At 36.2% G+C, this 25,147-nt stretch overlaps 1 protein-coding gene across 2 annotated transcripts in view; it reads right to left on the bottom strand.

The window, feature by feature from the left end:
• Positions 1-25,147, bottom strand: part of Bx42 (Puff-specific protein Bx42) — a 32,286-nt gene that overhangs the window by 4,338 nt on the left and 2,801 nt on the right. The window contains exons 2-10 of one of the 2 annotated variants that reach the window (XM_069821476.1): positions 22,597-22,741; positions 22,058-22,225; positions 20,199-20,381; positions 12,817-12,941; positions 11,709-11,778; positions 9,219-9,284; positions 8,811-8,927; positions 5,407-5,548; positions 5,228-5,330 (exon numbers count right to left, since the gene is read on the bottom strand). In XM_069821476.1, coding sequence (XP_069677577.1) covers positions 5,228-5,330; positions 5,407-5,548; positions 8,811-8,927; positions 9,219-9,284; positions 11,709-11,778; positions 12,817-12,941; positions 20,199-20,381; positions 22,058-22,225; positions 22,597-22,741 — 1,119 coding nt within the window. The remainder of the gene's footprint in view (positions 1-5,227; positions 5,331-5,406; positions 5,549-8,810; positions 8,928-9,218; positions 9,285-11,708; positions 11,779-12,816; positions 12,942-20,198; positions 20,382-22,057; positions 22,226-22,596; positions 22,742-25,147) is intronic. The other variant, XM_069821477.1, reaches the window with a different exon arrangement.

Here is a 25,147-nt window from a genome sequence, read left to right as displayed (position 1 = left end):
GAGAAAGTGTCTGAATTACCAGTAACAGTGTAAGTGCAGAAATATACCCATATACAAGTGGTTATAGAAGTTTAAGATTCACAACATTAAGATAGGACCACAGCTGAAGTCTCACTACATGAAAATCAAACTGAATGAAACGTTAAAAAGATTCGTAATACATGCATAATAGCTTGTTAACACATGACGAAAATAACAACAGAATATCCTAAATAAGAGTTTTATGGAGTACATATGCTGCAAGTTTTGCAGATTATATATTAATATGGGAAGAAAATAAATTGAAATTACAAAAAAATAAATAAATAAATAAAATTTAAAAAAAAGCTGGAAGAATGGCAGGGAGAATTAGAAAACTATGGCCTACACCTAAATCTTGAAAAGTGTTTAGTGGTAAGGATTGGAAGAGGACAGTCAGATAGTGGTTACATTAAGGTCGGAAATCACATTTTAAAAGAAGCTGAGGAAGCAGATTACTATTAGAAAGCAGAATTTCATACACTGGAAAAATTCAACAAGAAATCACTAATAGGATTGGACTGGGTACTAAATGTTATTAATAGAGACGAGAATTCCATGCAAATGCATGTTTTTATAGGAACATAGGTCATAGCTCAAACTTAGTACTTATCCATTTCATTACTTTTCGGTTCCAAATATGTGTACTTTTTCCGTGCATATTTGTATGTTTTGGCCTTTTTGGCGATAAAAATATCCATAATGCATGTTTAAGCAATTTTTAGCTTAATAATGCATATAATATATATTATATTCAGTTTAAATGCATGTTTTAATGGTTTTAAATGGACACCTCAGTTTCTCGATTTTCATGTCCCTTATTTTAACTTCAGGTATCAGGACTGAAAAAGGAAAAGAAAAGAAAAACAAAATAACAGAAAAATGAAATAAAATGTTAAGATTTTCACAATAAGAAGTTAGACGACCTTTCCCTGGATGGAAGTTCACTTTTATATTTTACTGACGATCCTCTACAGACTTCGTGTCATAAATAGATTTATTACATTGGATATTTTGAGATTAGTAGAGAGGAAATATAGAGGATTCAAGGAAACTGCTGACAAATAATTTAGGTCAAAAGCACCCTCTTTCAGGGAGGTTGTAAATTCTCTCCCTTTTCCAGTACTAGTAGCAATTTAGATTCTTCTAAAATTGGAATCAATCGCTAAACTGTCTTTGCAGTGTGTGAACCTCGTAAGTGGTTACTGTGTTTGTTTATTCTGTTTGCGTGTGTTAATGTGGTTCTAATGTGCTTCCAAATAAAGGTTTCTCCATTCGGATTAAATGTACTAAACAATTTCAAATCAACCAGTATGTCGTATCTGCTTCACTTATTGCAAGAATGCGAAAAAGGAAAGAATCTGCAATAGATCCCTCAGTTATGCTGTGGGAAAGTGGGTGTAGCGGTGAAAAGCAAACTGGACAGGGTCATAAATGCGAACCCAGACTACGAATTCTTTTGTTCAGTGAAGAAGGTTATTTGTGACGAAAACTTGAATGAAGAATTTGATCTGATATTGCCACAAATATGTTCATTCAAGTTTGAACCCATAACTTCCTGCGATGTAGAGAGGTCATTCTCTGCCTACAAAAACATATTGGCTAACAAGTGCAGGAACCTCACAGAAACCAATTTAGAAATGCTGTTAGGTTATTAACTATGCAAAAAAAAAAAAAAAAGTGAAGTAACATAAGACAATTTGGAACAAAAATGAAAGTGCATATTTTAATGTATTTTTCACTTGATCGTGCATATGTCGTAGTTTGATAGCGCATGAATGCATGCATATTTTGGAATTTTATAATGCATGAAATTCTCGTTTCTAGTTATAAGACAGTAAAACATATTTTGTGGACATGGGAGGTGTCAAAAGAAATAAAAATTATGATGTATAAATGTTATTACATGCCTATAGTTACGTATGGTGCTGAGACCTGGACCATGACTAAGAAAGACATAAGTAGAATCCAGGCAGGAGAAATGAAATTTTTAAGAAGCATAGAAAAGAAAACATGAAGGGACAAACTCAGACATGAAGTTATTAGACAGACATTAGGAGTTCAAATTTTAAAGGATACAATAATGAAAATGCGATTAAAATGGTTCGGTCATTTGGAAAGGATGAATGAAAGAAGAATAACAAGACGGTCATTGGAAATTAAAGTCTAAGGTGTAAAAACGTTAAGACCCTGGACTAGATGGTTAGACCAAGTACACATGGATTTAAAGACGAAAGGCCATTATTGGGAAAGAATTCAAGAGGAGGAATTGTGGCAAGACAGGACTTTGTGGAGACTATGTTCTGAGATGACCCACAACCGAGTGAAAACGTTTACTGATGATGATGATGGTGGTGATGATGATGATGACATGCTGCAAGTATGGCACATGGCACAGTTCATGAACTGTCCCATGTGTTAAATAATTTCAAATTATAAGTGCAATTAAGGCAACAGCAGTTAAATCGCTGAGACAACTATTGAAACTAAATTAATCATGGTATCAAAATAATTACTTATTAGACAGAAGATAGATTGTTCCTGATTTCAACTACGATTTTTTCAACAATTCAGAATAGTGTTAATTGGGAAATCGGTATTTTAAACATTTTAAATTTGTCGCATTGTTTATTAAAATAAATAAGGTTATTTATAAAAATTAATGTCCAACTAAATGAAAAAAAAAACTAGACTTTTATGAAACTTAATGCTGAGTTCCATAAAGAAAAAATATTTTTAAATTTGCTAGTTTGATTATTTATATTTCTCTGAAGATCTAGCATCTCTTAACAGTGATACATAATGATTTTCCAGATTTCCACTTTCTCATGATGTTACTGTTGAGTATCAATTAGTGAATGAGTGACATGACTGATTACTCATAATATAGAGCTCAATGCAAAGAACTGACTTACAATGTTACAATCAAAATTAAAATTGCTGAAATTTAACTTTTTCTCCATTTGAAGAGGGAAAAGAGGGAAATTTGTATCTTAAATTGAAAAATGGTAACATAAATTCTCTAAATTTCTGAAAATCCCGCAAAAAAAAAAAATAAATAAATCGGGAAATCTGACAATTCCAGATAAATCATAACGTCACATGTCTTACTTCTCCCTCCACCACGACCTAGTAGTGGATAGTCAATTTTTATTTTATTTTAGTAGGTTATTTTACGATGCTTTATCAACATCTCTGGTTATTTAGCATCTGAATGAGATGAAGGTGATAATGCCAGTGAAATGAATCCAGGGTCCCAACACCGAAAGTTACCCAGCATTTGCTCATATTGAGTTGAGGGAAAACCCCAGAAAAACCTCAACCAGATAACGTGCCCCGACTGGGAATCGAACTCGGGCTACCTGGTTTGAATAGTCAATGCAAGTAGATATATTATAGTGGCGGAATTTCAGTAACCTTATGGACCACTGCAGTTAGGATGAAAAGAGAAAAAGCAAGAAATGAAGAATGGGATGTGAATTATTTTGTTGCATAAAGACGAGAGTGTATATTCGTAATATGTAATGTAATACTGTCCCACCTTAAAGATGTATAAAGGTTCTAAGGTATTTTACTAAACACATGAACAGTTTGTATCATTGAAAGGTAATATGTTATTGTGTGATTATTATTGTTACGATTATTACTAGTAAATACTATTATTATTGCTATTACTATTATTTGTAACAAACTACTAAGTTTTATTTCTAAGAAGTTATTATTATACTTTCTGTTATCAATGCAGCTATGACACTACTTCCTTTTATTTTGTCACTTCAATTTGTTTACAATGTTTTATTGTGCCTGTTCCTTAATTTCTTATTTATGCAATTAATAGAAAACTGATGATATGATTTTAGATCTTAATGAATCTATTACATATCTCGTTCCTTACACATAATAGCCTTATGTAAATTCCTTTCTGAAAAATAAACTATGACAAATGACGCTACTCAGCAGAACAGGAAAGGCAAACATGATTAAAGGTTAGGTTCTAATTCGCCAGTTTGCCACTTGCTCAGATAACTTGGATTGTTACTGCTTCTGTATGTCGAGATGACTTGTATCTCTCTCCATTTACCTATATTGCTATTCGTAACATGCCCACTCCTGCTCTAACCAATATGATTATGATTATGATGATGATGATGATGATGACTTGGAGGAAGAGGTATAGAAAAGGAGAAAAAAAGAAAATCATGGTTATCTGACAATAGGATTACACTTTCTCTTTCGATTATAAAGTACGAGGGTCACACTGAAAGTCATGAGCAACCCACTGTTATATATCTTAATTTTTATTTTTTAGACAAACCAGGTATATCATCTTCATCTACAGACTTTTCTGTCACTTTTCAACATAGTCTCCATTTCTTTGCACACATTTTTCCCGCCGTTCTGTTAAGTTTTAAAATTCCCTTGCTGTAGAAGTCCGTTTCATCTTCCCGAAGATACTGACGCACTGCTTTACAGATGTCCTCCAGTGTCTCGTAGCATTGGCCTCTCAGCTGCTCCTTTACAAAACCGAAAAGATATTAGTCAGAGGATCGAGACTGTAGGGAGATTGCGGAAGAGTTTCCCACCCAAATGTTCTGATTTTCTTCATGATGACACGATCAGTGTGAGGCCACGCGTTATCATACTGCAGAATGATCTTCTTGCCAGGGCATTCCTCACGCAATGCACGACAGAGCTTCAAAACTATCTGAATATAGCGGACAGCATTTATGATCTGTTCAGGTTCAAGAAATTCAACCAAAATGCATCCCAGAACTCATCAAATCTTTCCTTGTTGTATTCTGTGGAGGTAGTTCGAGGGCGACCGCTACGAGGCTCATCTTGGATGCTCGTGTTCCCATCTTCGAAATGTTTCACCCATCTCCTAACAGTGCTGGTGCCCAAGCACACATCTCCATATGCATGCTGAAGACTGAGGTGAATTTCAGCAGCAGATTTTTCTTCTTTAACAAGGAATTTAATGACAGTACGCTGTCGAAATGAACCATCGTTGTCGACCATTTTGCAAACATTGCCTGTGGTCACATGATAGAAGTTAATGATGTCATAATATGTCAATACTTAGTGTAAAGTCTGTAGATTACGATCACATAATCGTTTTTGTTACATTATTGAAATTGAAATTATAGCAATGTGTTGCTCATGACTTTCAGTACGACCCTCTGTACTTTTCATCATGACACAAGCTTACCGCTTATCAGGTGCAGCTCTGGCAATGTTGCGCTCACGCTGTCGATCCTTGTGTCTCTCATAACGCATCTGGTCACGTTCCCTCGCATCCTCATCTTTTTCTGCTACAAGGAAAAAAAAAAACAAGAGTGAAATAAGTGCATCAGTAAGTATAAGATATGGTGATGTACTGACACTCACCAGCAGCTGCTTGAGTTCTGATGCCAGCTCGTTCCTCACGTGCCTTCTGAGCAAGTTGTCGCAGATGTTCCTCCTTCTTTTCTTTCTCTTTCTGCGCGAGTTTCTTTTCCAACTGAGCTCGCATTTCGACTGCCTCTCGTGCCTGTTAAACAGCCACAACATAGGTGTCCACTTTATATGCCCAATAAAACATGACAGAAGATTGTATTTATTTCCCGACATGAAGAAAAGTATCTTGAACATTATCTGAACTGCGACATTTTGTGAAAATGTTGTAAAACAAGCATAATAGCTATAGCCCGGATTTGTATGCATTAAGGGTTCCTCCAGACAAGGCCCCTTTAGTGGCACTGCGAACACGCATTAGTGGCGCTGCTTAATACACTAAATTTTTATAGAGAATTTTTCAGACTTCCATGAACATGGACATAGATGGAGATATACTTTTGGCAACTTTGCTCAGACGGAGAAAGAATAGACGTAAAAATAAGAGAAGAGTCTGGGTTCATCAATTAGTTTTGGAAAGACTGAATCGAGGATTATACCATACCTTGTTTGATGATTTACATCAGGATGATAAAAAATATTAATTTAAAATTACGCAAATGAGGGACAATATGGCATAAAACATGTTTTTGTTTGATATTTAGGAATTCAAAATTAAATATAACAGGCAGCAAACATGAAACCAATCATAGCACGTAATTCAACCAATAGGCTATACTGCAACAGGTGTCTATAATGTAATGGTAAAGTCAAAGGCCATGGTGTAATTGAACCCAGGTCCGAACCTGAGATCAACTAATTTTTTTTATCTCTTTGTTAATTTTTTTACATTATTTTAGATGCGTTATTTTATTTTAACATGAAATAAAGGAGATTTTACTACATAAATAATACATCTGTAATTCGCGTTAGTCCAGCTATTTAGTTGTCTAGTCTATGGTTATATTATTTATTATTATTATTACTATTATTATTATGTTATTGTTGTTGACCAATGCTAAGAATCTTGGATTATTTCCATTCTCCTGCAGGTATCCCAATATTTGTGAGCTGCGATGGTAAATCAGCATCTATTTTCTTTATTGCTGGGCACTGCAGCAAATGTTCCTTATCCATGATGGAGTTCTGATTTCTACAGAAAGTGCACTGTGGATGCTGGTAGATGAGAGGCGAGACAATCATGTCTGGTTGTTAAGCGAAATATAGCAACAGTCTTTTTTCGTGGTAAATCTGGGATGTTATTACTGTCCAGCAGAATGTTCTAAGGTTTGCCTTCACTTTTCTTCAGGAATTCCTGTTTACAAAAGGACTCGACTATGTGTTTGATCCTGACTTTTGAGGCATGAAAAGAGATTGTACTACATATTTTGAGTTTGTCTGTGTTTGTTCCTTTTTTTTGACCAGGAAGCCCTTGTAGCATTTTAAGAGGAGAAAGAATTTCTCTTATTCGTCTGTTTTCTGGAGAACTTGATGTTAGTGCTTGGAGTCCAGATTTACAGTCACTAAGTATAACCACTTTGTTAAATTTATGTATGTGATGAAAAAGTTGTTTCAGGGCTTTATTGATTGCTTCTAATTCACCAAGAGGAACAGAGGTTAAGGATGTTTGAGAATAAGATGCTTAGGAAAATATTTGGGGCTAAGAGGGATGAAGTTACAGGAGAATGGAGAAAGTCAGAAACACAGAACTGCACGCATTTTATTCTTCACCTGACATAATTAGGGACATTAAATCCAGACGTCTGAGATGGGCAGGGTATGTAGCACATATGGGCAAATCCAGAAATGCATATAGTGTGTTAGTTGGGAGGCCAGTGGGAATAAGACTTTTGGGGAGGCCGAGACGTAAATGGGAGGATAATATTAAAATGGATTTGAGGGAGGTGGGATATGATGGTAGACTGGATTAATCTTGCTCAGGATAGGGATCGATGGTGGGCTTATGTTAGGGTAGCAATGAACCTCTGGGTTCCTTAAAAGCCGCAAGTAAGTATTATTATTATCGTCATTCTATATTATTCTGTCGTAACATGGAGTGCATATTGTCGTGACATTGTGGGTGTAAGGAATTGGCCCAACAGTCGTCCATTAGCAGCATCACGAACGTGTTATGTGCCACTAAAATAGTGGCCTGGCTGTGGCCTTGTCTGAAACCTAGCATTTAATTCTATGTATCGCGACGAGAAGTGCTACTTTTAGTGGCCACCACCAACGGCAAAGCCAACCACTCAGAGCATCTGCAGCGCGACTGATTCTGTGGTTATGACTGTGCCTGAAGGCCTCCATTTAAATACATTATTCACGAGCAGCAGTGCATTAGCAGCACTTCTAAAAATGACCTCGTCTGAAGGGACTCTAAAACGTAAGAATGTAACCAAGGGTATAGACTGGATGTGGTGTCCATTAGGAGAAGTTTTGGACTCAATTCACAAGACTCTGAAATATAAAAATAGAGAATTGTGTCAAAATGACTGACGAATGATTGTATCGAGTGAACAGCATGCTGAATTGTAAGTGGTGATTAAAGCTGTTAACAATACCACAGAGAAACAGTGAATAACAACAATGGCATCTAAAAGGGGTGGAGATGTGGCTTACATGTTTATAAACTGTATTGAGTAAAAATACTGACTTTTAGTGCATAATAAATCTGGGCTCTAGTTATAACAATGAATATATCTGCAAAAGATCTCTGTCCACAATGTATGGCATGGGTATTGATATGTCACTTATATCTGTGAAAGCATTAACTGGATATATTATTTCAATGTACCGAAGTACATATGATATTTCCATGCAGATGTTCTGCGTCATCATACGATGGAAGAGTAATGGAACGGAGAAAAATTCTCTCCGGCGCCGGGATTTGAACCCGGGTTTTCAGCTCTACGTGCTGATGCTTTATCCACTAAGCATCAGCACGTAGAGCTGAAAACCCGGGTTCAAATCCCGGCGCCGGAGAGAATTTTTCTCCGTTCCATTACTCTTCCATCGTATGATGACGCAGAATATCTGCATGGAAATATCATATGTACTTCGGTACATTGAAATAATATATGATATGCGTAAATCACGAAGTGATTTAAGACGGCGCTTATTCCGTCGGACCCCGGCCAACTAGTCACTCATAACGAGTGCACCTGAGCACATGTGTGGACTTCGGTCCGATGTTCATAGACATCTATGACGTAGTGCAAAGGGCGGCCACTAGAGGGAACCCAAGAGTTGGAACTCAATCAGAGACGATTCTGTTCGGCGTCGGGGTTGTATCCGGTGTCGCTTAGTGGATAAAGCATCAGCACGTAGAGCTGAAAACCCGGGTTCAAATCCCGGCGCCGGAGAGAATTTTTCTCCGTTCCATTACTCTTCCATCGTATTAACTGGATAGTTTCATTTACCTTCCTATCAGCAATGTACAGGGCTTCTGCCAGCTTTGCAAAGTTCTCGTTGATATGGACTTGTTGAAGTCCACGTCCATCTGCAGCCAATCGTTTGTCCAGTGGAATAGTGTAGCCCTGTAAAACATGGGTTTACAGTACTATGTGATATCATAATCAGACCAAAGAACATTCTAAACTTTTTTCAAGTTTAGTTCTGTTATAGTTAATGTGTCTGTTCCACCTTAATTCTCATCTATTAATCAAATCAAATTAGAAGGAAATGTCTGAACTGTACTGTAATGGCTATGTTTCTCAGTTGTGTTCCCTAACACTGGCAGATACAAAGGATGTACACTATTGCCCATCTGCAAGTTAAGAAGAGAGATGCCGTTTGGTTGAAAAATTTGTTACAATATACATACTCACCTTCGCATTCTTCCAATTTGAGATGCAAGGTGGAATCTTCCATTCCTTCTGCTCTTTGACTGTTACCTGTGAAGAATGAAGTACTGTTACAACCAAAGTAAGCATATTTGAAGCTAATGATGATCAAAATAAATAAATAATTTTTTCTTCATATGAACCTGTGAAATTTCTATTACTTCACTTGTGTGAGTAAATAATAATAATAATAATAATAATAATAATAATAATAATAATAATAATAATAATAATAATAATAATACTTACTGGCTTTTAAGGAATCCGGAGGTTCATTGCCGCCCTCAAATAAGCCTGTCATTGGTCCCTATCCTGAGCAAGATTAATCCAATCTCTATCATCATATCCCACCTCCCTCAAATCCATTTTAATATATCTTCCCATCTACGTCTCGGCCTCCCCAAAGGTCCTTTTCCCTCTGGCCTCCCAACTAACATTCTATATGCATTTCTGGATTCGCCCATACATGCTACATGCCCTGCCCATCTCAAACGTCTGGATTTAATGCTCCTAATTATGTCAGGTGAAGAAAATAATAATAATAATAATAATAATAATAATAATAATAATAATAATAATAATAATAATAAAAAGTTAAAAAAGTAAAAATAAATGTTTACAAATTATCATAACACTTTTAAAAGATACATGATATTTAACATGACTGTATAACCAAATGCAAAACTACCTGATGTTTTCTAAATAAATAATAGCATGTATATCAGTATAGTATTTAATCAGTGCATTATGTGAAAGTTTTTTGAATAACATTTCAAACTTGTAAAGTTGTTAATCTAAATTCATAAAGAATACTTTTTTTAAGATTGAGACCTCACAATAAAAAGTCCCAATTTGCACTTGTTATATAAAACTATGTCGTACGCCTGACTCCTGGTTGTTCCTCTCCAACGTGTCATCATCGTCTGGAGAGAGGGGAAACGGGAGAGATGGGACAAGAGGGCTGAAGCTTGGTTTTGGGGAGGTGATAATACCATGATGCTGAAGAAAATACTCTGTTACAGATATAGGTGTTTATTTAACAATGTAGCATACTTCTCTTGTTCATGAGCAGGGGAAATGGGAGTGCCGTTGAGTAAATTTAGAATATCGAAAGTGTGGCCCTCTGACTCTGACTGAAGCTACTCGAAGCTGTACTGATGTCAGGACTGACAATATATGAGAGGGGTAACAGAAGTGCCTGGGGAGAACTGAAGACAAGACAAGGAGAGAGTAGCTGTGGGGTTGGGAAGAAGTGAACGGAATGGCAATGTAGAAAAAGGGAGAGAGCAGAAGTACTTGAGGATGGGAAAAGCGAGAGTGGTCTGAAGTTTCACGATGTGGGGGGGGGGGGGGAGCAAGAGAGATGAAACTGGGTTCGAGGTTAGTTCTCTCAATCGAGGGATCAACAAAGATGCTTTGCGACTTTTCGACAGAGAGAAAAAGCTCCAAAGGTGTCGAGAGATCACAACGAGCCTGGCTGCGCGACTTTTCGACACCAGGAGTGGGAAACAGGCAACAGATGCTTTGCGACTTTTCGACAGAAGAGGGGGGTTCGAAGGCAGGACTCGGGTTGGACAGACTGAGGCTTGAAAGATTGACGGGGAGAAAGTGTAGGGGGTGCTCGGAACTACGGAAGGAGAGGTGAGATGGCGAACTGTGTAGGAGAGAGAGATATGAGGGCTAGTCGGAGACGGAGAGCAAGTCGGACCTCCGTTCCGACAAAAAGTAAGTATCTGAGAGTGAGCATTGGACGAGGGTAGCTTGATAGCTATCCCCCGTCTGAGCAGTGACTGCTGCTAACAGCAGCCGCACCGTCTTATATACACCTCTTGGAGATGACCTCAACTAAGCTCTTCTTTGTTTGACTGTTGATGTCATGTGCTTGGCTTTCTCGAGTTCATTCACTTCTGCTCTTACTCTCACGCCGCATGGCAAGCATATAGCCGGTGGTATCGTCCATCATCTTTTTACGCGCACAAAGGTGCAGGCGTATTGCCCCATTTACTCAGAGAACGAAACTAAGTAGACTGCATGGGCATAAAAGATGACATACACAACAACTATAATCGCACCCATAGTCTTATGTCCACTATTAGAGTTATTAGTCTATCCCTTACAGTTATTACACTATTAATCCTACATCTAAGTGCAAAAATCTTCCATGTCGAATGAATTAAGAGCATTTGGTTATAAAAAATAAGTAAGTACGAAATCTGTGCTCCATATATATTCACAACTGCATGAAATATATACTGTGCTGTTTTGTCTGCAGCCAAAAATCACCTATGTAGTTAGTCATCAATCATCATCATGTAGGCTCACTTTGCAAAGATGTTTAAGATGAAAACATCTTACTTTGTTCTTATGTCACATTAGTCTTTGTTTATGAAATTCGTGATTTAAATCATTCCACATTGGTATGAACTACCAATACAATAATTTCATTCTATGCTCATGGTAATGTGTAGCACTAACCTTTCTTGTAGGAGAATGCATGACTGGAGCCGGAGGTGAGGGAGGTCCACGAGGAATCTTCTTGTTGATTCTGTAACATAGAATAAATCCTTACAAGGGAACTGTTAGTGAACTCACATCGCAACTGCCCCTCAAATTGAGCACAATGATAGATCTCCACAACAATAGATGCTGCTATTGCCACAATCTGATTCAGACTCTGGATCTAATGACCAGTTGCAGTCTTAATGGTTTCATCAATCATTTTAATTTAAAGCTTCTTTTGGCGATTTATCCCAGTCATCCTCTTTTCATATAATTCTTCCACTGAACTCTGAATTCATGCAGGAAATTGGAAGCAACTAATTCATCTAAAATATCTTCATTTCGTTTCTTATCCCACACTGTGTATCATGCTGTTTTATTTAAGTCATTTATTTAATTACTAGATTATTTAATGTCAATGGAATTGGTTATAGATGATAATGAAATAGTATTTGGCGAGGTAAAACAGAGGATTCGCCATGTGATTATGTGACATTAGCTTCACATTTGGAAAAAACCTTGGAATAAAATATGATGTTTGTTTCACATGGGTTGTTTCCCTTAAAATGCCGTACTTCTGATTTTTCTACAGAAACATCTATATTATAACCTTTAGCAATAATATTTACAATATGTATTATCTTTAGAGGTAATCCTCAGAGGTGGCTAGCAGAATCTGATCATTTGCCAATTGAGGTTCGTCTACTGATGAGGATGTATCTTTTATCACCATTTACATACAAACAGAATTCATATGTATTAGAAGTAGTGAGAAACAAGGCAGCCTTGTAGAACACTTGCACTAATGGATTCGGCATCAGTGACTTCATAATTTATTCTATTTTTTTTTGTTGTAAATATTACAGAGAATGAATACTAAATGCCGTCTTCGAAGACCAGAGCGTAATAGGCCACGTCTAAACATGCATAAATAAATTAGGAACCAATACTCTGTCTTGCCATTTTTTTCAAATGTTTATAAAATAAAGCATATACAAAACATTTCCTGAACATACAAGCCATTATAGAATGCATAGATCTTAAAAGAGTAAGACAGAAAGTCACATGTTTAAATGTGACATACTTAAATTTTGGTGGCTCTATGGGATCCTTCTGGGCCTCTACCATCCGAATAACACGCTGTTTGGCACCAGAATTGAAAGCAGCTCCTTGCTGGGATGGAGTGTATCGAATATACTGTGCAGGACCCTGTACAAACAAAAGACATTTGTTACAAGGATGAAGATAAGAAATATTGACAACAATGCCAAACTATAGTTCAAGATTTGTATCATCAATATATATATATATATATATAGTAGACCAGGGTAATTGGTAAACACTTTTCACTGATTTCAAATATATTTCAACATTACACAACCTTCAGTAACGGTAAGCATGACAAAGAAATAGTGTTATTTTTAGATCTTTCTTTTCCCTGAAAATGGGTTTAAAATAATAAGGTTGACTTTTTTTCATCTTTTAATTGCTAGTTTAAATTTACCCCTTTGGGAAGGGGGTAATTATAAACACCAATTTTTGCACAGGCTATCAGACACTTGAAAATTTTTTGTTCTGTTTCAGAAGAAAGAGCTGTATTCCTAACCAACTCCAATTTTGGTCACTGATACCGTTCGTCCCTTTAACCTATGATATATGACGATATAGGAACTCAGTACCTCTCCTGAGCTTTACGATAACTGTAGTTGCTATTTTTCACATCTGTGACAACCCTCTCTAAATCCTCTACAGTGTAGTTGGGTGGGGATCTCTTTCTAATTACTGAAACCATAGTAAAACATGTTTACAATTACCCTCAAGCAATTAAAACTATGGGGCAAATGTAAACGTCATAATTTAATGAAATGAGGGTATGGGAGTTCTCAAAACCATTGTAATAAATATTAACTACTATACATTACTCATAAAAGCAACATATTCTTAAAAAATAGCACTGTACGTTTACTTACAATGCCAAAATTGAAAGTGAAGCGAAATTCTTTCTCAACTTTTTTTGTAGACTCTTACAAAACATTCGTTCAAACTAAGCAGTTACTCCTATTTGGTGCCAAACTGCTTTGTAGGTTAGCCAACATGTTAATTTAAATATTCCTCTGAATTAAAATTTTTACATTGACAGTTTTGTATTTCTCACAGCATTTGTTTACAATTACGCTCGTCTACCCTAATATAAATTAGTAGCATTAGCACAAGTAGCAGCAGTAATAAAATATTCTGAAGTTTGTGAATGGAAATTTGCTGCCTAATAAAAATTCGCTTAAAGTGAAATCAGGCTGTGACACTCCATATTTTCCTTTAAGCTTGCCATCAGTAGCCTACAACGAAACTTGGAATTCTTCAGCACCAACAATTTTCTTAATGTCATATTTTTTATTTATAATATAATGTGGATTTATGTGAATTTTGCCTTTGCTTTAAGTATACTTACTTACAAATGGCTTTTAAGGAACCCGAAGGTTCATTGCCACCCTCACATAAGCCCGCCAGCGGTCCCTATCCTGTGCAAGATTAATCCAGTCTCTATCATCATACCCCACCTCCCTCAAATCCATTTTAATATTATCCCCCCATCTACGTCTCGGCCTCCCTAAAGGTCTTTTTCCCTCCGGTCTCCCAACTAACACTCTATATGCATTTCTGGATTCGCCCATACGTGCTACATGCCCTGCCCATCTCAAACGTCTGGATTTAATGTTCCTAATTATGTCAGGTGAAGAATACAATGCGTGCAGTTCTGTGTTGTGTAACTTTCTCCATTCTCCTGTAACTTCATCCCGCTTAGCCCCAAATATTTTCCTTAGCACCTTATTCTCAAACACCCTGAACCTATGTTCCTCTCTCAGAGTGAGAGTCCAAGTTTCACAACCATACAGAAGAACCGGTAATATAACTGTTTTATAAATTCTAACTTTCAGATTTTTCGACAGCAGACTGGATGATAAGAGCTTCTCAACCGAATAATAACACGCATTTCCCATATTTATTCTGCGTTTAATTTCCTCCCGAGTGTCATTTATATTTGTTACTGTTGCTCCAAGATATTTGAATTTTTCCACCTCTTCGAAGGATAAATCTCCAATTTTTATATTTCCATTTCGTACAATATTCTGGTCACGAGACATAATCATATACTTTGTCTTTTCGGGATTTACTTCCAAACCGATCACTCTACTTGCTTCAAGTAAAATTTCCGTGTTTTCCCTAATCGTTTGTGTATTTTCTCCTAACATATTCACGTCATCCGCATAGACAAGAAGCTGATGTAACCCGTTCAATTCCAAACCCTGCCTGTTATCCTGAACTTTCCTAATGGCATATTCTAGAGCGAAGTTAAAAAGTAAAGGTGATAGTGCATCTCCCTGCTTTAGCCCGCAGTGAATTGGAAAAGCATCAGATAGAAACTGACCTATACGGACTCTGCTGTATGTTTCACTGAGACACATTTTAATTAATCGAACTAGTTTCTTGGGAATACTAAATTCAATAAGAATATCATATAATACTTCCCTCTTAACAGAGTCATAAGCCTTTTTGAAATCTATGAATAACTGATGTACTGTACCCTTATACTCCCATTTTTTCTCCATTATCTGTCGAATACAAAAAATCTGATCAATAGTCGATCTATTACGCGGAAAACCGCACTGATGATCCCCAATAATTTCATCTACGTACGGAGTTAATCTTCTCAAAAGAATATTGGACAAAATTTTGTACGACGTCAACAAAAGTGATATTCCTCGAAAGTTACCACAGTTGGTTTTGTCCCCCTTTTTAAAAATAGGTACAATTATGGACTCCTTCCATTGTTCTGGTACAATTTCCTTTTCCCAAATAGCAAGTACAAGTTTATAAATTTCGCTATATAATGCACTCCCACCCTCTTGTATTAATTCTGCTGGAATTTGATCAATACCTGGAGACTTGTACTTTTTCAGATTTTCTATCGCAATTTCGACTTCTGAAAGCGTGGGTTCGGGTATAAATGGCTCAGCAGTTTGTATTTCAATTTCGTCCCGATCATTTCTATTTGGCCTATGTACATTTAGTAGTTGCGCAAAATAGTTTTTCCATCTGTTTAGGATTGATGGAGAGTCTGCAAGCAAGTCACCATTCTCATCCTTGATCACGTTTACCCTTGGCTGATATCCGTTCTTAAATTCCTTTATACCCTTATATAAATCTCGAATGTTTTTATTCTTACTATTTGTTTCTACCTCATTCAGTTTTTCCTTCAAGTAACCTCTCTTTTTATTCCTAAGTGTACGACTTGCTTCCCATCTTTCATTGAAATAATTATCTCTCTTCTCCTCAACTGGATCCTGTAAGAATTTCAATTTTGCCTGTTTCCTTCTTTCTACTACCATGCAACAATCTTCATCAAATCACGGTTTCTTTTTCTTAGTTTCATAATAACCTATGCTCTGCTCAGCTGCAATTTTGATACTATCTCTGATATTTTCCCACACGCTATTAACATCTAATTCTTTCTCAACTTCGTCGGAACTTTCTAAAGTGGCAAACCTATTCGAAATTTCGACCTGATAATTTTGCTTAGCTTCCTCGTCCTTTAATTTCAAAATATTGAATTTAGTAATATTAACTTGTTGGTCTACTCGCTTGGCTACTGATAATCTTTCTCTTAATTCTCCAATCACCAAATAATGGTCAGAATTACAGTCTGCACCCCTGAAAGTTCGAATATCTACTATACTAGTATGTCTCCGTTTATCTATCAAGATGTGATCGATTTGGTTGTGTGTCAATCCATCTGGAGAAGTCCAAGTATATTTATGTATATCCTTATGGGGGAATGTTGTACTTTTGACAATTAAATTTTTCGATGTGGCAAAGTTGACTAATCTAACTCCATTGTCACTACTAATTGCGTGTAGGCTCTCTTTTCCAATAGTTGGTCTAAAAATATCCTCCCATCCTACTTTAGCATTGAAATCCCCCAATAAAATTTTCATGTGATATCTAGGGAACTGATCAAAAGTATGTTCCAATTCCTCATAGAAGCTATTCTTTTAAAGGTCGTCTTTCTCTTCTGTAGGGGCGTGAGCATTTATAATTATGATGTCGCACCATCTACCCTTAAGTACTAAATATGATAACCTGTCACTGATAAATTCGACCTTTTTTACTGCTGATTTTATTCTTTTATGAACAAAGAATCCTGTTCCTAATTGGTGATTATTGTTTCCTTCCCCATAATACAACAAGTAATCTCCTATTTGTGATATGCCATTCCCATCTAACCTAACCTCTTGTACTCCTACGAAGTCTATTCTATATCTAGCTAGTTCTTTTGCTACTAATGTTACCCCTCCTGTTCTATAAAGACTAGTTACGTTTCAAGTGCCAAATCTCAAATCCTTATTCCTTTGCTGTGGTCGTGCCAGAGAATCAGTCCTATTCCGAGGCTTATTATAGGGATACGTAACAAGCTGTTTTTTACGGTGATGGGTTGTTAGCCCTTCGCCCAACCCCCAAGCTGGAGGACCACCCCGTATCGGCTGTCCACGACTGCTTATTCAATATATTCGCAGCTACCCTCCATATCTGGAGGCCGTCTCCTCTATCCGCAACCTGAGGACGCGCCATGCCGTGGTGATAGGGACCCACAATACATGGCTTTGCTTTAAGTATTTATTCCATAATTCTACAATAATGCTTACTATGTATATTAATCATTGATAAAATCTAAAACAATAGCATTTTTTGGAACAATTTTGAATGGGTTGTTTAAAACTTTTTGTTTTAAACATGCCAACCCTGATTAGAATATGAGTACAGTGGAGAATAGAAAATTATATCAAAGAAGAAAGTAACTCTGAAGCTCATTCACCAATGGTCCTGCAGATGATAAGTACTGTAGGCCAAAGGCCTGGTTCTAAGCAGATTGAAAATAAATGGGTGAGAAATGTTTGTAAACAAAGGAAAGAAAACTGGATTTCTTTTGGAAAGGCTCATTTAAATTATAAGAAAGGATGCAGAAGCAGGTGCTGTGCAGAGTATCATTTTCAGAGAGTAGTGGAACATCAGTTTCTGAGACAAGAATATCACTACCAAAGATGAAGCTGTAATTCGAAAAAGGAAAAACTGATTGCTCCCATTCTTTCTAATTGATTTATTTTACAACATTTTATCATCTGCCATGATTATCTGGCATATGTGTCAAATGAAAGAGTTAATGCCAGCAAAATGAGTCCAGGTACAAGTGCTGGAAGTTACCCAGCGTTTGCTTTAATGGGTTGAGGGAAAATCCTGGAAAAACTGTCAACCAGGCAACTTGTCCTAACCAGGATTTGAGCCCATTCAGACATGCTAACCATTACTCCACAACGATGGACCAAATGCTCCAAAACAAGATAAGTTACAAATGAGTATCTTTTAGATACCGGTAAATAAAATGAGACATACTGCATGCAAAGTTTGTTTCTGTAAAAGTCTTGACGAGAAGGAAAAGTTATAAGGTGTATTTTAAAAAAGATCAAGTACATCTGGTGTTATGATATCTGACCAGCAGGTAAGCTCCCTACAGTTAATAAAAAGACAGGAAGAACTTGAAAAAGTAAGAACCCACATAAAATCATTCCCCTCTCATGATAGCCATTACACAAGGCAGACTAATAGTAAGAGATATCTTCCTTACAATCATGTATGATCTTTATTGTAAAAAAAAACCTCAAAATCCTGTTATTAGGAAAATATATGAGTTCCACAATGTGACACAGTCATTTAAATGGACAAAAGTTGATACTTGTCACAGATGTGATACACTTAACATGGAATTAAATGCAACAAGATAAAATTCAAATTAAATAAAAATATCTTAAGTACAAAATACAGTGAAAATCCAACAAGAAAATGCAGACTTGGCATATGAGTAAAAAAAAAATTCATAAAGATGTAGAAGAGGATGATCCATGTTCGACCTGCAAAAATGTCTAGCAACACCATTTGTTAGTTCTTCTCATTTTACAAACGCCAATTGTGGACATACAATTTATTTATTTACTCTGGTGGAGTTAAGGTTATCTGGTCTTCTCTTCCACACCACCAGAAATGCAATACAACTACAAAAAAAATTACACGTCATGATGCAATTAATCTAATGTAATAACGTGTGACAGAATGAATATGACAAAAAAAAACAATTGAATATACAAGTAGAAATTGAAAATAATAAAAATAGTCTAACATATTTAAGGGGGAGAGAAAAAAAAAGGTAAAACTATACAACAAACAGTGCATGACATGACAACTGGGAAATCGACCAATTTTATGTGGCATGAAGCTGTGCAGGAAGTGGTGCTAATGAAATTGCAACTTGCTTCTACCACCATTTAAGCATTTTTACAGAAGACGTTAAAGAAGTGACATTCTATTCTGATACATGAGGTGGCCAAAACAAGAACTCCCATATTTCGGCAATGTTTCTAAACACCGTGTCCAATGAAATATAAATTTCTGATTCTGGGTCACACACACACAAGGGGTGTGATGTGATTCAAGCCCTAATCGAGAAGGAAAAGAGGAACCCTCATTTCCCTTTTACTGTCCTCATGCTCGGTTTCAGTTGGTTAGGTCAACAGGAAAGAAACAACAGCACATAGTGAAAAAAAGACGAAAGACAACTTCTTTGATTTTGCATCATTGTTAAAAAAATTCTAGTTGCCAGAAAAGTAAACTACTACAGAGAATCCTTGCAAGAAGACTGTTTAAGCAAGTCAATTTCCTTTAAATAGGTAGAACAGTCTTCAATCTACACCTCTAATTAGAGGATACATCGATGTAATTCCTATTTCATTTGACAATAAGAAAAAATTGTTGAATCTACTTCAACTTCTACCACCTATATTTCATAACTATTACTTAAACTTAAGGACAATCTATGTTGAGTGTATTGATCCAGATTTGGAAGAAAATGATCCCGATAAATTCCAATGAATAACAGCTATCTATGTTATATTTTTAATTTGTTCATTATATTTAATGTTTTGTATTAATATTAAGTTTTAAAAAAATTATGTATCATAACAAAATAGCTTATTGTTACATCTTGGACCTACGCATTCATTTTATGTTTATAGGCTTGCTATTATTGCAAATTTCCAAGGATCAATAGAGTTTACATCACTATTAGTTAAATATGAAGAGCTTAAGTCAGTTATATTTCCTAAATTAATTAATTAAAATTAAAATAGTCCAAAAATTAATAAAACTAATTATACTGCAGAAAAAATACAAAATAAAGATTTCAAAAGATTGAACATGAAGTGTAACATCCTTCTTTTTGCAACATTTTTGAAGTAGGTCCATTGTACTGGCCTCCTAAGATTTATTAATTTAACTCCAATTAATATTCTACAAAATTTTTAACACAGCCTTTTTATCAAGATTCTGCATGCCTAATAGTGACACAGGATAAAGACTCACTGCTTTCTCAGCACACCGCACTGGCATGGCAGCTGCAATTTTTGTATGTGTAAGGCGCTCTAAAGCAAGACGAGTCTTTTCTGTAGTGTCTCGCACTTCATCTTCTGTGGGTCTTTCCAGGCTGGGATCATCTTCTGCCACTACTTCTGCTGGAAGTAAGTCAGTCAGTTTCGAGTATATAATCTGAAATAAAAAAAAAAAGTATCACCAGTTATGCCACATGTTCAGTTGTAATACTAGTGATAGTAGTATCAGCAGCAGTAACAGCAGTGGTAGTGATGATGATGATGATGATGATGATGATGATGAAGCTTCGCACAAGGATATCTTGTAACACACAAAAAAAAAAGGCATAAGAAGTTTAATTTAACTTAGGTCCAGATAAGAATATGAAAAATCATATTCACTTCCTCAAATAATAACATGCGTCACAAATTTTGTGAAGGTTGTCCAATAAAGAAATGTTGAACTTAACATTAAAATATGAGGGCTATTCATAAAGTAACTTCCGTTTTCATATAGTGTGTGTAACAACAGAGACAGTGGTGCCACACTTGCGGTGGAGTGTACCTTGAAGCAGTACGCGTCGAGCAGCGGTAGAGTCAAGGTCGTGTCTTTGTTCCTCTCTGAGCCATGTACTGTCAAAATGTGTGCTGCAATCTCAAGTCCCACCAGTGTGAGGTACGTTCTGTAATAAGATTTCTTGTGGCCGAAAACTGTAAAGCTAAGTGAAATCCATCGCCAACTTCGTGAAGTTTATGGACCAGACGTAATAATGAGTGAAGGTTGTGTAAGACAATAGTGCAGTATGTACAAAAATGGGCTAACCAATGTCCATGTTGAAGAGAGAAGTGGTTGACCGAATATCATGAATGCAGATCTGATTCGTTTGGTTGACGAAAGGGTTAGAGCAAACCGCAGGTTCACCATGTCAGAGCTTAGTGAGGATTTTCCACAGATTAGTCGTACTCTTCTGTACGAAGTGATAACCGAAGATTTGGGCTACCAGAAACTTTCTGCCAGATGGGTGCCTAAACTCCTTTCTGAGGAACAAAAGGCTCAGCGGATGGAAGCAGCACTGTCCTTTCTTGAGCGTTACGAAAGAGAAGATGATGCTTTTCTCGATCAGATTGTGACAGGAGATGAGACTTGGCTGCGGTATGCAAATGCAGACACAAAGCTTCAATCAATGCAGTGGGGTCATACTCACTTCCCGAAAAAAACCCACAAAGTGTCGTCGAACACTTTCCACGAGGAAACTCGTGACAACTGTCTTCTGGGAGAGAAAAGGAATTTTGCTAGTGGAGTTCTTGGAGAGGAATGCCACAATTAACCCTGAGCGTTACTGTAACACACTAACAAACTTGAAAAGGGGCATTCAAAACCAACGTCGTGGCATGTTGAGCTCTGGGGTGATTTTCCTGCATGACAACGCCCGGCCACATACAGCGTGTTGTACTGCGACCAAATTGCAAGAGTTCAACTGGGAAGTATTGGATCATCCTCCCTATAGCCCAGATTTGGCGCTTAGCGATTACCATCTCTTCATGCACATGAAGACATGGCTTGGCTCGAAGCGCTTTGACGATGATGAAGAATTGAAAACCAGCGTCCTAGGTTGGCTTCAGTCGCAGGCAGCCGAATTTTACGAGTCCGGAATTTCAAAGCTCGTTATACACTATGACAAGTGTCTCAATGTGACTGGAAACTATGTGGAGAAATAAACTAGAGTGTATACTTTCAAACGTATTGTAACCCAATTCTGTAACGTCATTCACAGGTTTGTAAAAAAAATAAACGGAAGTTACTTTATGAATAGCCCTCGTATAATATCAGTAGAAATAGAACATGTTTATTACCTTGTCTTTGGAGTGTCCTTGACGAGCTAAAACATCATACTTTATCTTTCCTTGAGCATCCAACTGCACTGCAATAGCATTTGATGTACTCTCCTTCCCTTCTCGGCCCATATTAAGTGGATACTGGGCCACAGGGATTTCTGGAAAAGCACCACCATCTCCAAAATCCTAAAAATAAAAAATAATAATAGGTAGGCCCTATATAAGAGTAAGCCTCGGCTTATGGCTTATATAGTGAAATGGTATTTCAATGATAGAAAAAGAAAAAATTGAGTTTTGTTTTCACCTTTATACTTTTATGCTTCCATGTAAGCCTAACGAAATTTTAATATAGGCCTTACTGATTAAATTTCACCATGGGCAAAATTCTGAAATGGATATTCCATCGTAAAATATATGCAACAGTATACAGGTTAATTTTCATAATATCAATTCATTTTTGCAAAACACATTTTACCACAAAATGAGTTTTGATTGCTAATCTCAGAAAACAAAATTTTATTATCAAACGCGGTTTGGTGTAAGTCGCTATTTCTTACCTCAAGGGATCTTGGAACCCAACCTCTTCTCTGACCGTATGGTGGAGCTGTTGGACTTGCAACAACCAGAGAAGAAGATGGAAGGGATACTTTTGCTCGCTCTTCATCTCGATCCCAAACAGGTTGTGTAGGAGCAGGTAATAAACTATTAAAAATGAGAATGAGATAGTCTTTCCAATGTGTGACAGTGACCCAGTTTTCTCAACTATATTACATATAAGGCAGAGTAACTACCTAAAATGCAAAATTAACTACCAGAATACATTACAAGCCATTGCAAATCAAATTAAAACTATTTTAATGCACTATGAATTTTACAAATATAATTATGGTGGACATATCGACTCTCCCAAATACTAACATTGTAACTCAATTTTTTATGGTTTTTAGTTATATCTACACTTGATTACCTTTTATGGGGATTTTTTAAAATGTAGAGTCTTTGTTATGAGGCCTGCTAATATGGAAGAGTTAAAAATTAAGATCAGGAAGGAATGCAGATATATACCACCAATACTGATTGAAAAGGTTCCATAAGAATCCACGCTTCGGCTCAGCCACTGCCAGATTGTAAATGGGGCGCATTTTGAACATCTTATTAAATAATCAGAATTTCATTTGTTGCAGTAGTTACGTAAATTGTGGAGAAAATACATTAAACAAGCCAACAATGAAAATGTTCCCATAGCAACCAAACGTTTTGTTTGGAACAAATTTAAATAAATAACTAAATAACATACCAACTTTTCAGAAAAAAGTAATATGTTGCCATTTAAAAAAATGTTGTCGATGAGGTCACATCCGGTATAACTTAATAATGGCTGAAAATTTTGTTTCCTTTTTGTAAAATTTTCCTTTCAAAATATTAAATTTGACGTGTCCGAGCATTTCTTAAAAAATGAGTTAATTTTAGTTTTGTTTGCATTATTCGTTACTTATGAAAAACCTTGTACATTATATTATGTAGTGAAAATGACGTTCAACATGGCACAACGTGTAGACAAAATCTGCATGCATCTTGATTGAACTTTCGTTTTCAACTTGATTCTTTCAATTTTCTCCCCAGATTGCATGCTTAGAAGCATGGAAAGTTTAACCGCGTAGATGTACCTTATTTCTTTGCATGCAATGTACCAGAGTATGAAAGGATTTTTATAGCACGCGACACTGAAGGTTTTTGGACGAAAAAGTGGGATAAAGTCAAATTTTCAGAGGTAAGTAAGGTATTTTGAATTGAAAAATTCATGTCGGATGTCTGTTGACTTGAAAGCATATTAGAAAATGGGTAAAAAACGGAAATAATTTATCTGTGTAGATAACCTAAAAGTGATTATTTAACACGTGAAATAAAGACGCAAAACACTTCAAAATGAACGCGAAATGCATATTTCACTTCACTCACTATATGCAAGACATACCAAAAGCCTAAAGGGTACCGCCTAAACCAGGGATGAGATGATATTAGCTCCCAATCACAGTAGAAGAGCTCGACCTTGATCACGAGCGCATAGCGCATCCACTTATTGGCGTCGTAACGTAGACAACAGGAATGTACAGTACGTGCACAGCAAATAAAGGCAGCAATTATTATAATAACTTGCGTTACTAAATTTCTGGCTATGTAATAGAGCTAATTACTAAGTTATTTAATATACATGTACATATATAAACAAATCGCAAAGGGAAGGGTTTTTAGGAACAAAAAGAGAAATAGGAAAAGTTAATTGTATGTAAACCATTTTATTGTTAAAAGCAATTATTTATTATGTAAATACTTCACTTCATTGGTTAGAAGAAACTAATAGGGTCTACCTGCTCGACGTGTGTGATCTCTAAGTACTTTTGAGTATTTGTTGAAAAAATAATAATGGCAATATTGATTGAAATAGAGTATACTGATTATGTGATTGTAAAAAATGTAGTCCTTACTCTCCAGTCGTGATTATGTAATGAGTTTTCTTAGAGTGATTTGTGAGATGCACGTAACACGAAAAAAATAAATTGATTAAATTAAGATATTGAGAGCTATCGTAATTTTGGGGGTCAATCATTTAAGGGGATATGTATGACTTTTAAAACTTTCAGTCCACACCTGTGGAGTAATGGTCAGCGCGTCTGGCCGCAAAGCCAGGTGACCCGGGTTCGAATCCCGGTTGGAGCAAGTTACCTGGTTGAGGTTTTTTTCCTATCAAATGCTGGGTAACTTTCGGTCCTGGACCCCAGACTCATTTCACTGGCATTATCACCTTCATTTCATTCAGACGCTAAATAACCTAGATGTTGATACAGCGTCGTAAAATAACCCAATAAAATAAAATAAAAAAATTAAAATTTCCACAATTTCGGCCAAAATTTGTGAAATTTAAACTATATAAACAGATCTATAATAATATCATCTGTACAAAATTTGGTGCAATTAGGTCTAATAGTTTTGAAATTATATTTTTAAGAATATTTTATATTGAATTACTAAAAAAAAGCTCCTTGCATCAAAGTTTTCAAAATGTTTAGTTCATATTTGCTAAAAATCCTGAAAATAGTTATTGGAATA

The sequence above is a fragment of the Periplaneta americana genome, chromosome 3 (genome assembly GCF_040183065.1).
Source record: "Periplaneta americana isolate PAMFEO1 chromosome 3, P.americana_PAMFEO1_priV1, whole genome shotgun sequence".
NCBI lineage: Eukaryota > Metazoa > Arthropoda > Insecta > Blattodea > Blattidae > Periplaneta > Periplaneta americana.
The sequence above is the reverse complement of the archived record's forward strand: the minus strand, read 5'-3'. Positions and strand labels throughout refer to the sequence as shown.